Genomic DNA, 16,979 nt, shown 5'->3' with positions numbered 1-16,979 from the left:
CATTTTTTAAGAAAGTATTGCTGATAACTTTAAATTTGCTGTTAAGCACTTGTTTATTGGATCAAATCTTCAAAGCCCTGTTTTTTAGAGTATTAATGACACCTGGTTTTTGTGTTGGGTGGTGGTAGGAGTTTATTTGTATATATTGGCCAGTATGTGTCGGTTTCTAGTAAACAGTGAAGGAAAGACTGCTAGAAAGAAGACGTGTGACAAGTGTATCTAGAAACGGAAATGTGTTCTGCTTTTCAATCTCAATTGTGAACTGTATGTGTTGGTTGTTTAGGTGGCTGAAGAAAGTGTCTAATGTCTGGCAGCCATGTGGCCAGATAGCGAAAACATCGTCAACATATCTAAGCCAAACTTTGGGTTTTAAAGGAGAAGAATCTAGAGCACGTTGCTCAAAATCTTCCATATAAAAGTTAGCAATGGGGAGGATAATGGCGAGCCCATGGCTATGCCTTCTTTTTGTAGGTAGAAAGTGTTTTGCCACACAAAATAACCAGAACGTAATACATGCTAAAGAGCAGCATGATATCTGGAGGGAATTTATCCTGTAAAAGAAGGATAGTGTCGTTGATTGGGACATTCGTAAAGAGGGCAGATAGGTCAAAACTGACTAAGAATCATCTTTTTCTAATTTAATGTCTTTGATTATGTTTATAAAGTGTTGTGTGTTTTTGATATAGGAGGGGGAATGACCTACCAACTCCTTGAGTGTTGATGCTAATTTCTTGGCTAGGTGATAATTCGGACTGTCTATACCTTTGACTGCCGACTAGAGTGGTGTGTTTTGTTTGTGTATCTTTGGTAGACTGCCAGAAGTAAATTCTCAGAGAACTAGTGTAGTGCAGAAGTAATTTTTTGACTGTATCTTCGGGCCATGTAGTAACTGATTTAACTAGCTTCTCTGTTTTCTTTTTTATTGTATTGGTTGGGTCATAGTTAACAAGTTGATATGTACTGTTGTCCGAGACTAGGAGATTCATTTTTTCTAAATATGTTGTTCGATTTAGAATAATGGTGGCACTGCCTTTATCAGCACTAGTTATTATGATGTCTGGATTTGAATTTAGTGATTTCACCGCTGTTAATTCGTGTTTCATTAAGTTACTTGTTATTGTTTTCTTATAATTTACATTTAAAATGTTGGCGGTTTCTAAACATATTTTATCTGCTATGGTAGTTGGGATGAATCTTAAGCCTCTTTGAATATTATAAATAAAATCCAGTTTGTTAATTGATCTGGGTGCTATGGCAAAGTTTAAACCTTTGCTGAGTAGGTGAGAGTTCATCTTTAAGGTGTGGTTGGATAGGTTGACTATGTTACTGTTACCTGAAGGCAATTGGTGGCTCCTGTTGTTTCTTGCTCCTGGTTGGTTGTTATCACTGGCTTGTGATTGGTTGTTAACATTCACTGTGGAGAAATTCAAATATGACCGTTATTTTCGTCGATCTTTTAGTCTGTGAAATTTGGATATGAGATTTTCTTTCTTTGTTTGAAGAATATGGTTCATCGTGTTATCCATAATCTGCGCGAGATAACCCAAATATCTTTGTTGTTCAAGTAACTTGAAAGTTCAGATTTTAAATTTTGTACCTGGTTTTGAGTAAAGTCCACGTTTTTTCTAGTAGCCTGGATCTGTTTTCTGAGTAATGCTTTCTCCATACAGTGGTATATTCATTGCTCCTTTGTTCAGGTAAATTTTCTCTTTAGTTTGATGCAATTCGAAAATGATATTGCTGTCCCTACAATGTTTTAAAAAAGCCACTTGATTGATGAAACCAGAAACATGAATCTTCAACTTATTGTATTGATTGCACTGCTTTTAGGTTGAATCTCCATGAATTCTCAGAATTTTCTTTTAGTGTTATATGGTGGCATTCATTTTAGAAATTATGGACTTTACAACCATGTTATAAATAATTATTTTAATTTCCTGATGTTTCGACCTTCATATTAAGATCATCATCTGGAGTATACATAAAATCTCAAGCATATAGAAGGCACATATTTTTCCCCTTAGAACCTTTCTCCCTAAGAGTTAACTATAAACAGGACTGTAGATAATCCAGAATCCTGAATCTAATATAATAATTGTAATGTTAAGAATAGGATATCATTGTTACTGTAAGAAAACTATAAGAAAGAATGTTTCTCTTATGTTATCTTAAATAGAATTTAGCTTTGATGTAGTTTCTAGTTTCTAAATAATTCATTAATTTGTAATTTTATCTATATTTTTATTTTTTTTTTCACTAGAGGTCATGCCAGTAGATTTATTTATTTATTTAGCGTATGGCATAATAAAGACGCATGACATTAGAATATATAAATACATATTTGTGCAGACAATAAAAATGAGACAAGTAATTCACATATACAAATATCAGGTAAAAAAAAAATCTAAATTTTAAGTCTAGTTCAGATAGCCAATCAAGAGCTGAAGGATCTGCCTCAAAAAAGTGTGGAGTGAGTTTGAGGAAAAGAATGGATTTATATAAAAGGGATGGCCTACACTTCAACGAATTTGGTATCAGGAAGCTTGAGAAATTATCATTTGTCATGAGACCTAACATCAAGAGTCAGGGAAACTAAATTATGATGGAAGAAGTGGTTAGAATATGCATGGCATTGTGACACTATTATGTAGCCATGTTAATGATGGAAATGGACATTATCATGGAAATGATTATGAGAAAAGAACGATTTTGTGTTTGTCCAGTTCAGACTTATCAAGCATGCATAAGTAATGCAATAGACAAAAACAGGAGATCTGCAAGTTGTCCAAATGTACTGCACAGACTACAGAGAAGAGTATATAAACAAAGCATGCAGGTAACTTATTATATCTGTACATGAATGCTAGGAGTATAAGAAACAATGAGGTCGAGTTTGTTGCCTTGGTTGAATACATTGGGACCTCAGATGGTAGGCATTAGGGAGATCTGGCTATCAAAGTGAGACATACTAACCGGTATGCATGACTCTTACATACAGGTAGTATTTCTGACTGATATGGAGATCTGGTTATCAGAATCAGACATACTAACTGGTATTGAGTGTAGTACAGTATTTTTAGGAAGGATAGAGAGGAGAGGGTGTGCTCTTCTCTGCTCTATCCTTCTAACTGGATTCAGGTCACCTAATGATATTAGATGAACTGAATCCACTTAGAGTTCGGTCCTACAACTGTAATACCAGTAACAATTTTTCATGGAGCATTGAGTTTGGAGCCATCTGGTGTTGAGGTAGAGTCTAACAAGATCAAATCCATGGTGGGGTGTTGTTACAGACCTAGTGGATCAATTGCTATTGATGAAGAAATACATTACCAAATAGAGATGATGGGTGAGAAACAAGTAATCATAATAGAGAACTTTAATTTTAAGAATTTTAGTTAAGATGTAACTAATCTGTAAGATGTAACTAATAGCAGTCCACCAGGTGGCATCGGTGAATAAGCTACTCTAAACTTGTGCTTCAGAATTTTATCGTTATTGTGAGTGTTTTTCATTGAAATTAATCATTAAATGGAAATCTTAACAGTGGGTATTAAGGAGTGGATTACTTCTGCACAATCTGTAAATGCTTATAGTGCATTAAATGAGTTATCTTTCCAGTTCTAAATCAGACGTGTAATCAGCGCCTGCTATGCCCACCGTATGAAGCAAAGATGGCAGCAACAAAAGCTAATGATGAATGAGCACTCCGTGTCTCGCCAGCACATCTCTGTCGATCGCCACCAATAAACCTACAATGTGCTGTAGCTGTAAAACTGGTGTCACAGATTAAAAAAAAAAAAAGTATATTCTGCGTGTTCTGGTGCCAGTGGAGGCATGCTTCCTGCACCAAAATAGATGAATCAGCACACAAGCTATTTATCAACCTCAGCTAGCCCTTTTTCTGTTCACTATGCCTCCCTTCTGTAAAACAGCAAGTCGAAAATCAAGAAAACACATCACTGCTATGAATGAAACTTTTTTTCCTCTAAAAGAAGAGCAGTGGAAGCCAAGCTCGAACAAATCGATGACCAACGACACAACGCAAGTTCCCCTTTGCATGCAAATTAACTCTGCAATCTAATTGCATCAACGGAGTATAAGAAACGGAGTATACAACTTGATCAAGGACAAAAACAAAAAATTCAATGGCATTATTTTGAACTTTCCGATGGAAAATGGAAAATCATTAAAAGAAGACATCAACAAATTAGCAGAAGAATGCAACATCGATTCTAAAAATATCGTCAGGCAGCATCATTTCAGGCGCATAAATAAAAGAAAGGATGGAATGAACTTTCCACGCCTTGTACTTCTGATGCTCCAACAAGCACATCTAAATTAATAACAGCATTTAACAACAAATTCAAAGACACTTGCTCCCAAAGGTGCATAGACCAGACCTAAATTTGCACAGGGGAGGAAAACAAGGTTGCCATCTTCAAAGAGAACTTGAAGAAAAATGTCAAAATGGAGACACCAGTTGGATTATCAACTAGAAGCAAGTTAAATTGGTGCAAAAATCAAGCGATGCCACTTGTAGCAACAATGGAAACTAGTATGCAGGCACCGCATAGGAAATGTGCAAGATCCTTGCAATCAAATATATGTCTCACAGAAACTTGCATATCCACTTCACCAACATCCATAGCCTAAACTTCAACCTTAATAGTGTCCACTACTAAGTCTACCAAACCCCACCTGCTCTTTCTAGCAGAAACTCAAATCTCACCTCCTCCAAGCACTATTTATCTCAACCTTCATCTATTTAACTTCTTTCGACCCAAGGGTGGCCTTGGGTTGAAAGAAGTGTTTCGACCTGCGCATACATCCTCTGTGACATACCTTGCCAGAAGCACCCAACCTAGAATCGCCCAACTTTGACCTTTTTTGGTTGAAAATATCTCTTCCCCACTCAGTCAAATTCATTTGCTGCCTCTATCACTCCTCTAATGCAACAAACCACTATGAGCATTTTAATTTCCTCTTCTTAAAAATTGATTTTCTCCAGTCCCACTTTCCCAATGGCAATATCATCCTCCTAGGAGATTTTAATGTCCACAACACCAGCTGGCTTTTCTTCAGTTGTACAGATCTTGCGGACAGAGATGCTGAAACATTTGCCATCACTAATGACCTTAGTGATGGCAAATGTTCAGATGCCAACCAGAATACCAGATAACCCGAAATACTCCCCCAAATGCCCTAGATCTCTTCCTCACCAGTGACCCTTCCAAATACACACAGTGAAAGTAGTGTACCCCCTAGGTATTCTGACTACAATCTAGTGCTCATCTCCTCCCCCATTCAACAATGCTTACACAGCCACTCCCAATATTTCCAAACTACGAGAGTAGTTTGGCATTATAACAGTGCCAAGTGGGACTGCTTCCGCAGCTTCTATGTCACATTCCCATGGTTGGACAGTTGCTTCTGGCTATTCAACCCAAACATATGCACCGAACTTATCACCAGAGTAATTCTCACTGGCATGAAAAGCACATTCCCCACACTATTCTGAACTGCCATTCCCGACCTAAACCCTGGTTCTCCAAAAGATGTGCCCAGGCTGTACAAATGAAAAGCGTGAAATAGATGCAAAAAAACAATCAATGCTTCCAAAACAGAGTTTGAAAGAGCAAAAACGCAGGAAACTAGCATCCTGTTCAAACAGTAGTCGAGTCTTTTGGTCTCTCACCAAACAATTGACTATAACTTCTGCTCAACACTATTCCCACCCCATCATACTCAGATGGCCTTATTGCATCATCACCCACAGAACAAGTCAATCTTCTGGCGTTACACTTCGCTTCCAATGCATGCATAACAGACAATCATAAATTCCTTCCACCCATACCAGATGCCCAAGATACAATGCTTGCCATATCCTTTTGCCAGGAAGAGATCAGAAAAATGCTGTTCAAATTAGACACAAAAGAGTCTCCTGGTCCTGATGACATTTCTTCAATTGTCCTGAAAGTTTGTGCACCAGAACTGACTGCTATCCCATTTCTCCTCTATATATTCTCTTACTCCACTGATATCTATCACACAACCTGGAAACTGGTCTATATTCAGCCCATTCCCAAGAAGGGTGACAAGTCATTGCCATCCAACTATCGCCCTATCTCGCTTTCCTCAGTCCTGTCTAAAGTAATGGAATAAATCATCAATTCCCAACTCCTACACTACATTGAAGGCACCCACCGAATAAACGACCACTAGTATGGATTTCATCACTACTGATCAACAGGAGATCTACTTACATATGTCGCCCATCTCTGTACAAATGCCATGGAGAAGTTTGGCAAATCTCAACTGGTTGTACTTGATTTCTTCAGAGCTATTGACCTGGTCTGGCACAAAGGCTTACAAAGCAAGCTACCATGATTTGGTCTGTTTCAGGACTTCTGTAGTTAGATTGCCAACTTTCTGTCTGGACACACACTGTGTGTGTAATGGTGGATGATTCCTTATCCTCTCACCATTCAACTAATGCCAGGATTCACAAGGTTCTGTCCTCTCACCAACCCTCTTCCTGCTATATACCAATAACCTACTTCAGTTGATCTTGAACCCAATACACAGTTTTGGAAATGACAGCACATTGCACTCCTCCCTTTCATTTGATAAATCTTACTCTACACAACTCGCCTCAGCCTACAGAACATTAATCACCACCTCCCTCAATTCTGATCTCCAGTCCTCCAATGGGGTTCAGGTAACCTCATCAATTTCATTGCTAATAAAACCAGATCTGTCCTATTTCTCATTAAAAAAAAAAAAAAAGAACCATTTTTTTTCCAGTATTCTTTTTGATGATACCCAAATTTCCAGAAAATTTGAGATTCTCTTCTTGGAATTACCCTGACATCAAACTTCTCCTGGTATAAGCACATCATAACCATTGCATCCTCAGCTTCAAAAGAACTAGGAGTTCTCTTTTGCTCAAGACGTTACTTGACCCCTGAACAGCTGTTAATATTATGCAAATCGCAAATCTGTCCAGCTATTGAATACTGCTCTCACATATGGGATGTGGCCCCTAAAAGCTCCCTCAAAATACTTGATTCAATACAGAGTCGAGCAGTTAGACTTATTAATGACTGTCTCTTACCAACTCGCTCCTCCCACTTTTTCATATTGCAGAAACCAAACAGATGTTTGGTTTCTGCAATATGTATATTCTACAAATATTTCCATGGGAAATGCTCATCTGAAATAACATCAATAATTCTCCCACTTAGTACTAAGCTCGTTAGAAGATGTGCAGCTGCTGCTCAACATCCCTTCACAGTGCTCCTTGAAACAAACAGAAAAAGTTTATTTTCTTCTTCCTTCATCACTGCAACTGCTGTATCGTGGAACAGTCTTTGTTCTGTTGTGTTTCCCAAGGAACACAATGTACAGTCTTTTAAATCAAATGTAAACAAGTTCCTCCTTTCCCAACCAACTATCCATGTATGGTAGTAATGAACTATAGTTTGATCAACCAACCTCTCATGTATGGGTTCAACATTAAAAAAAAAAAAAAAAAAAACAATCCGCCTTTAGTTGGTGACAGTGAGATGTAGTACTCACTTTTGACGTAAATAAGTTTATGATTGTTCCATTTGGAAAAGATTACATGCTGAACAACAAAGCAGAAAATTATGACTATCTGAGGAGTATGCTGAGTTTTCTACAATGGTATCAGCTGTTGAATGGCATGGATATCTACAGGGAATGGAAGTGTTAAAAAATTTAAATCATGAATTGTGTAGCAATGTATCCCTGAGTTTGAAATATAAATAGGGTAGGAGTGGAAAGGATGGCTATTCTAATTAAGCAAGAGATTAATTAGTAAAAGAAGTTGAAGGAATACTATGTTCATAAGGATGATGTCAGTCATGAAAATTATAAGCAGCAGGCCAGAAAAGTCAACTGTTGTTTGGAAAGCTAAGTCTGAGTACAAATAGAAACTGGCTCTGAACAAAAGACCCAAAAGAATTCTGTTGTTCTGCTGCAAGTAAAGAAAGGATAATTCTGCTGAATGCAGATGATATATGGATGAAAGATGCAGAAGAGGTTGTTCAACTAATGAGTGCCATTTTGCTACAAGCTAGCAACCTAGTGTATGCAACATTGAGTTCACTGCTACCTCTTGACTAGATGAAGAAACTCAGGCATATAAGGAGGTACTAGAGCTGTTGCACAAACTTAATAACAATTCTGCAATAGGAACTGATGGGATATCAGCATGGATGCTAAAAGAGTGTTCAGCAGAAGTGGCTTATCCTTTGACCAGGCAATATAATTTGAGTCAAATTATATAGCCTGGTCAGGGAAAATAAAACAGGAAAAGTTTGCACCACCCATTGCACAAGGGTGGCGTAAAAACTGATATATCCAGCTATTGATCTGTCAGCATCTTTGATGTTGGGATTTAATATTTTGGAAAAGTTGGTTAGGGCTCACATACAGAAATGAGTGTTGATAGAGAAACTATACTTTGTAATAAAAAAGCATGGGTTTACGAAGGGAAGATCATGTTTGAGCAACTTGCTTACATTCTATAATAATGTTACCATCGAATTAGACAAGGGGAATGGATACACCAGTGATACCTTTGGGTTTTTGCTAAGGCTTTTGTCATTTTAAGGATGTCATTAAGTTTGCCTCTTTACATATCCTTAATGCTGCATGAAAGAATGTTCATTAATTGGAGATTATGGGATTAGATTATAGAATATTGGCATGTATAAAAGGACAGGTGACTGACAGATATCAAAAACTGGCATATGGGAGTTGTGAGTATGCAGGATTTAAGGTAACCAGTGATGCACTACAAGGATCAGTCCTTGGTCCATTGTTATTGAATATTAATGATGTTGGGAAGAATTTGATATCTGACATATGCCTATTTGCTGATGATGCAAAGACAGGTATGGTAATCAGGAGTGTGGCTGATATGCAGTACTTGCAGAATGATTTGAATAGGCTAGAATTATGGGCATGAGAAAATGGCTGTCAGTTCAATGTTAGTAAATGTAAGTCATGCACTTTGGTGTGATGAGATATCTAGTGTCATGTTATATTGTTGGGATTATGCCAGAAAGAAACTGAGGGATCTTGGAATTTTAGTAGACAGGAAGTTTAAAGGCCATATAACAAAGATTGCAAATACAACTCAGAAGATAATTGCAATGCTGACATGAACGTTCACATGTAAATATAAGGATGTCATTTTGTCTCTTCAGAAGGCTTTGATAAGACCTCACTTGGACTTGTGTGCAGGTCTGGTTTCTTGGTTTCCATGGTGATTCTGATATAGTGGAACGTGTTAAAAATGATATCAGGATTGTGGAATACTGATTATGAAGACAGATTGAGAATTTGTAGACTGCAAACACTAGCAAACAGGAGAAAGAGGGGTGATATGATTGAGATTTAAACATTTTCGAAAGACTCGCACAGGATTTCAGTATGAATTTTTCATTTCATGACAGGTAGAGAAAGGTTGTAAGAGCATCCGTGAAAGTTGAGAATGAATGCTGTCAAGAAAGGGGTTGAGGGCTAGATTTTTCTCTTAGAGTGGTATGTGATTGGAATGGATTGTCATTGGATGTTGTGTGTGCAGGTAGTGTGAATGGATTTGAGAACCGGTCTGACAGCTGGTATGGGTCTTTTCTCGATGAATCCCTGATTCCCTGGAGGTCTTAATAATAGTAATAATAATTGCAAAATCTAATTATTTCATTATATGAATTTCTTGTTTTGCTTTTTTATAGATGGTTAGACTTTATGGATCTAATTTATGGAAAGTACCTCTCCCAAATGGTCACAAAGTTTCCATAGATGGCATGATTGAGCCTGCAGTAGTGCATGATCAGGGTATAATTTTATTTGGTGTCGATGGGACATTAGTAAGTAATACTGAACTGTTTTTATTCTTCACATAATTGAATATATTGCTTTCAGTTTTGAAATATATTAAGGTCATTTAACAGGAGGCTTATTTAAACATAAAGTGATCTAGATATCAGTAGGTGGAAAAAAATAAATCAAGTTAATCATATTGCAGTAGTTTTTTTAAAAGCTTGCTCTTAGAAGTTAATGCAAGATGAGATACCAATGTAGGATATGATCATTACTTTTTTTTTAATGTGCTTCCCACCCATTAAAGGTTTATTTGTAAGCTGGGTGATGCAAGGATTTTTTTTTTTTTCCATTTCAATTGATTTTTTACCTGGTCCAGAAATCTTGTTCTTTAGACCAAACATGGAAATTTCTTGTGTCAAGCCCTCCAATAAGTGAGGCAGTGGACCCCACACTGAGGGATTAAATTAATCTCCCATCTGAAAATAATCATAAACATCCATGCCCGTGACAGGATTCGAACTTGCAACCTGTTGGTTAGAAATCAGATACACTAACCACTCAGCCAACTGGGCTGGCAGGTTTAGCCTTCACCTAGTGAAGGCTAAACAAGTATTGCGTAAGAATAAGATTAAAAATCAGAATGGAAGGATAAGTTATGATAACCATAAATAAGAGGGGGGAAGGAGATACTTGCAATGATTAATTAATTTTTTTTTTATCTGTCTCCTATACAATTCTGTAAATGTATAGTACATTAGTACTGTGGGTGGACTAAGGTTTTTTTTTTTTATTAAGTTTGTAATTTTTCTAAAATTCATTTTTAGCTGGTCCAAAAACCCTACTCTAGAGATCAAATGAACTTTTTCAAGCCACTTCAGGCCTCAGGAAGTGGTGGGGTGGTCGCACACCAAATGATGATGATATTCATCTTCCACCTAAAAACAATCACAAACATTCATGTCCATGGCATGTTGGTTGGAAAACAGATGCACTAACCACTTCGACACCCAGGCTGGTGTGTGTTTTCTTTTGATGTATTTGTAGATACTATGCTTTGGTATGACTATAAACTGTGAAATATCACTAGATATTTATATCTATTTAACTTGGTACAGAAATCAACCCATTTATCTCATACATAATATTTAAAAGCAAATGTTATATATATAAACTTGAATAAGGAAACATTGTTTGATATATTTTCTTTTCTCTACCACGATGATAGTTTCCAGATATTCATTTTACACAAAAATTCTTTAGAAAACTTGAAATTGGCATGTCACATATACTGCTGAATGTTTAAATATCTGCCACTCTCACCTGAAGTGGAAGAGACATTAAAAGGTCAAGCAAGCTACCACCAGATGCTCAACATGTGAAACTTAGCCAGGCATGTTAAAACAATGCAAAAGATTAGAAGATGAAATAGAATATAAAAGAATAAGAACCATAGCTAAAAGAGAAGTCAGAAAAAGACAGAGAATCATGGAACAAATTTGTTTCTATTTAGAACATGATTTATATAAAATAAGATCCAATGTATATACGATTTTGAAACATATAAGTACAGATACTAAAGAAAACATAAAATTATATACCTAATTGAAATTAGAAGAATTTCTATACAGAATTGTGGACAGATAAATATTTAAAAAAATATAACTGGCAAACATTTAATGAAATGAAAAGGAAATAACTAAAGAAGAATTAGAAATCAGCCTGAAAGAAACAAGAAATGGGAAATCACCCGGAGAAGATAAGTGAGGTTCAGAATTATATAAATATGCAGGAATAGGGTTCAAAGAAAGACTCCTGTTTCTTTAAAATAAAATCTATTCAACAAGTAACCCACCAATAGAATGAAAAAAAGCAACTGTGATCCCTATCTTTAAAAAAAGAACTATAGATGATCCTAAAAATTATAGAGGTATAAGTATACTAAATTCCCATTACAAAATATATAGCAGAATTTTAAATAACAAACTAATAAAATACTCTGAAAACTTTATTTTAGAAGTGCAGAATGGATTTAGAAAAGGACAATCATGTATACACACAGCCTTTTGCTTAAAATTAATAATTGAGAAAAGAACAGAATACAAGTTAGAAACACACATATTGCATTTATTGACTTTGAAAAAGCATTTGACAAAGGTAAAAGAAGCATTGTGGTGCATACTGTTAAGTATCTACCTGGATACTGAATGAACAAGGATGGGCTGGAAATTTGGAATTTAGGCCGACCAAATTGTATTTTTATTGGTTTAAAGCAAATATAAAATGATGATACAACATGACAGAATTTCATGCCAGCTACTGGAACAAATCCTAAAACACACCCCAACTCAACATCACCAGAGTTCAAGATCAGTACTATCAACATCAGAAGCCTGAATGGCAAAGAAATGGAGCTAGTTGAGGAATTGAATAAGTATCAGATCGACATAATAGGGGTGACTGAAACAAAAAAGATAAAAACTGGTGAGGTCTTTCTGAGCAATAAATACAAAATGTTACATTCAGGCAATGACAATCAAGGAAAAGGAGGAGTAGCCATAGTATTCAACACAAAATATGAGGCTAATCTTCTTGAATGGCAGGCAGTCTCAAGTAGAGTAATGTGGGCAAATATGAGAATGGGGAACTGGACAATGAGACTTATTTGTGCCTATGGTCCCACAGAAGGTTCTACTAAGATAGAAGTGGAGGAATTTTTTGAGGCTTTACAAAAAGCAACTCACACATTGAAAAAGGAAAAGTTGGTCCTTGTTGGGGATCTAAATAGCAGAGTAGGAAATGATTGTGAGACATACAAAAATATTTTGGGAAAATTTGGAGAAAAGAGCAAAGCTAATAAAAATGGCAAATATCTGTTGGATTTCTGCTCAGGACACGGACTGGTTATTACTAACACCATGTTTCAACATAAAAATGTGCACAAATTCACATGGAGAGAAGAGGCAAGAAATAAGAAAAGTCTCATTGACTATGTTATTGTTGATAGTGATGTTTTCTCCCTGGTGCTGGACACCACAGTGTACAGAGGATTTGAAATCGGTCATTATCACCATTTAGTCTTGAGCAGGATAAAATTGAATTTCATATTAAAAAGAAGAACATATAAGAAAGTTTTCAAGTGAATAAAACTTGAGCAGCTCTCAGATATGAACTGTAGACTAAAATACACAAAGGTTATTGAAGAAAAAAATGAAAGAGTTTGAGAACAGGAATTAAACCTTGGAGATTCTGTGGCAAGCCCTGAAGAAAACACTGATTGATTCTGCCAGAGAGGCATGTGGCGAGGTTGTCTGCAAGGATCGAAAAATCAGAACTCCATGGTGGACACAAAAAGTTAAAGAGGCAGTGAAGGAAAAGAAGAAAGCATATCAAAAGTTCCTGGCAAATAAATCAGCTTGTGTTCTTAAGAGAGTAGAGAGACAAATGTAAGAAAGCTAAATACTGTGAAACTAGCTAAACAAAACTCATGGGACGACTTTGGTAAAAACATAGAAAATAAATATCAAGAAGGCGGCAAGATATTCTGGAGGTTGTTGAAGAATCTAAGAAATAGAGGAAACAGAAAAAAAGATATCCTTGAAGTTTGGAGTAATTACTTCGAAAAATTGCTGAATGAAACAATCAGTGATAGTACAGCGGTAAAAAACACACAACAGGCATGCAGTAACAAATACGTATTCATACTGGAAGTATAAAACGCCATCAAAGGTATGAAATGTGGAAAGGCAGCAGGAGTAGATGATATTTCACCATAAATGCTCGAGCATGGAGTATAAAAGTCTTACAGTGGCTGCACTCCTTGGTTTAGAAGGCCTGGACAGAGGGACGAATTCCAGATGATTGGAATAGAGCTCTTATAGTACCATGTATCAAGAGGGAAAGAAAACTGAATGTGAGAATTACAGAGGTATTTCTGTACTGAGTGTTCCTGGTAAGATTTATGTAAGTATGAGAACGGTTGAGAAGGATTGTTTAAGAAAAGCTTGGTGAAGAACAAGCTGGATTCAGGCCAAATAGAGGCTGTCAGGATCTGATTGTAACGCTTCTTCAGCGAGTCAAAGTGTGTGAAATTGCTGAGACTATAGGCATTTCAAAAGAACGTGTAGGATATATTTTGCTATAAAGAATTAAAATTGAAAATTCTTTGCACACACACATCTTGCGCAAAGAATTTTCGATTGAATTCTTAGTTGCAAAATATATCCTACATGTTCTTTTGAAATGCTTACTCGCTTGCTCACAGCAGATCAAAAATACACTTGCATGAAAATCTCTGAACATTGCTTGGAGCATTTTAACAAGAATAAAACTGATTTTGTGCATTGATTTATTGCTATGGATGAGACTTGAATTCACCATTACATACCAGAATCCAAACAGCAGTCAAAACAGTGGACATAAGCTCAGTGCCAAAGAAGACAAAGTTGGTTAAAGATCTTCAATTAGGAAAGGTCATGGCATCAGTGTTTTAGGATGCTAAAGGTATTTTGTTTATTAATTATCTTGAAAAGGGTAAAACAATAACTTATCATCATCATCATCATCAAATTCTTGACACGTACCCTCAAGGGGTGTACAGGATATGATAGTACTACATGAAAAATTTACATCATTACTAACTTCCTATCTTCAGTTTTCCTCCAAATCAGTCTATTACTTGTCAAGACTCCAATATTATCATTATCAGATCATATTTCTATTGTCTACGGCACATTGTACCATATCAATCCACCTATATCTTGGTCATCCTCTGGGTCGTTTTCCTACCAAATTGGCAGAGAACACTTGTTTTGCTAATCTTTCCTCGCCCATTCTTGTTAAGTGACCATGCCACCTGAGATTAGCTCTGCTAATGCACTCCTGGATGCCGACAATGTCAAGTTCTTTCCTAATATCCTCATTTTTAATATGATATTGCCATTGATGCCATCGGTTCACACCTCTAATCTTTCTGAGGACTCTCATATCTGCGGTCTCTAGTCTTTGGTCAAGTGTTTTACTTCTGACCCAGCTTTCAGATCCATAAGTTAAAACTGGTTTGAACACTGTCTTGTATACAGCTAATTTAGTGTTCCCACTAATTTCTCTCTTATTCCATATGAATTTATTCAGTTGACTTCCTACCATACCAGCTATGTTGATTCTGTTGTCTATTTCCATATTTAATTTACCATCAGCATTCACTAAAAGTCGTGCCTAAGTAGCCGAAATGTTTTACTTGTTCCACAGGTTTCCAGTTCACAACACAGTTGACATTTTCCACATTTCTATCTATTTTCATTGTCTTTGTCTTTTTAATGCTGACCTTCATACCATATCTATTACAACAGTTATTCAATTTAGTCAGGGAATATTGCAAACTAGTAGCGGATTTATGAAATATAACATCGTCCGCATAAAGCAAAGAGCTCACATTAACATCTCCAATTCTGATATCATGTTTAATACTACTTTCCTTCATAATGTGATCCATATAGATAATGAATAACAGAGGGGATAATGTACATCTTTGTCTCACACCAGATTTAACAGTAAACCTTCTTCCTGTACATCCTTCAATTCTACTACCAACTTACAACTCAAATAAAGACTAAGTATTGCTTGATATAATGCCCCATTGAAACCATATAACTGTAGTGTATTGAATAGCTTTTCTCTTGGCACCTTGTCATATGCCTTTTCCAGATCGACAAAATTTAAATACAGATCTTTGTTATATTCCATGCTTTCTCAACTATTTGTCGTAAAGTGAAGATCTGATCCCGACAGTCTCTATTTGGACTGAATTCAGCTTGTTCTTCACCAAGCTTTTCTTCCACAATTCTTCTCAATCATTTCTCAAGTATACTTGCATAGATCTTGCCAGGAACACTCAGTAGGGAAATACCTCAGTAATTCTTACATTCAGTTTTATTTCCCCTTTTTATATATGGGCACTATTAGAGCTCTACTCCAATCATCGGGAATTCGTCCCTCTGTCCAGGCTTTCTGTACTGTGCGGTGCAGCCACTGTAAGACTTTTATACCACCATACTTCAGCATTTCTGGTCGAATATCATCTACTCCAGCTGCCTTTCCACATTTCAAGCCTTTGATGGCTTTTTCTACTTCAAGTATGGATATGTATTCCTGACTGTATGCCTTTTGAGTGTTTTTTACCACTGTGCTATCACTGCTTGTTTCATTTAGCAATTTTTCGAAGTAATTACTCCATACTTCAAGGCTATCTTTTTCTCCTGTTTTCATGTCACCTTTATCATCTCTAACTCCTTTTACAGCCCTCTTTCCTCCATTTCTAAGCTGCTTCAACAACCTCCAGAATATCTTACCACCTGCTTGATATTTATATTCTATGTTCTTGCCAAAGTCCTCCCATGACTTTTGTTTAGCTAGTTTAAACAATGTTTTGCTTTCTTACATTTGTCTCTGTATTCTCTAAGAGCAAAAGCTGACTTATTACCCAGGAACTTTTGATATGATTTCTTCTTTTCCTTCACTGCCTCTTTAACTTCCTGTGTCCACCGTGGAGTCCTGATTTTTCTATCCTTGCAGACAACCTCACCACATGCCTCTCTGGCTGAATCAATCAGGGGTTTCTTCAAGGCTTTCCATTGAATCTCCAAGGTTTTGTTCCTGTTCTCAAACTATTTCATTTTTTCTTCAATAATCTTTGTGTATGTTAGTCTACAGTTCACATCTGAGAGCTGTTCAACTTTTATTTGCTTTAAAACTTTCTTACATGTTATTCTTTTCAATATGAAATTCAATTTTATCCTGCTCAAGACTAAATAGTGATTATCCAATTTCAAATCCTCTGTATGCTCTGGTGTCCCCCACCAAGTAGAAAACATCACTATCAACAATAACATAGTCAATGAGACTTTTCCTATTCCTTGCCTCTTCTCTCCATGTGAATTTGTGCACATTTTTATGTTGGAACATGGTGTTAGTAATAACCCATCCATGTCCTGAGCAGAAATCCAACAGGTAATAAGTTTAGTTTAATCCTTTATCCAAGTGTGAGCAAACAAAGTGTTTGCCTGAAAGTATCTTCAGGACTGGGGTAAGGTAGTGCAACACCAGGCAACTCATTGCAAAGG

At 36.4% G+C, this 16,979-nt stretch overlaps 1 protein-coding gene across 2 annotated transcripts in view; it reads left to right on the top strand.

Moving 5' to 3' along the window:
• The window catches only part of LOC150106251 (mitochondrial 10-formyltetrahydrofolate dehydrogenase), a 654,974-nt gene that overhangs the window by 191,301 nt on the left and 446,694 nt on the right, over positions 1–16,979 (top strand). For both annotated transcript variants that reach the window (XM_090392273.1, XM_090392274.1), the window contains exon 7: positions 9,771–9,905. In XM_090392273.1, coding sequence (XP_090248399.1) covers positions 9,771–9,905 — 135 coding nt within the window. The remainder of the gene's footprint in view (positions 1–9,770; positions 9,906–16,979) is intronic.

The sequence above is a fragment of the Typopeltis vanoorti genome, chromosome 5, assembly GCF_054136105.1.
Source record: "Typopeltis vanoorti isolate ZY-2024b chromosome 5, IOZ_Tvanoo_1.0, whole genome shotgun sequence".
NCBI classification, from domain to species: Eukaryota; Metazoa; Arthropoda; class Arachnida; order Uropygi; family Thelyphonidae; genus Typopeltis; species Typopeltis vanoorti.
The sequence above is the reverse complement of the archived record's forward strand: the minus strand, read 5'-3'. Positions and strand labels throughout refer to the sequence as shown.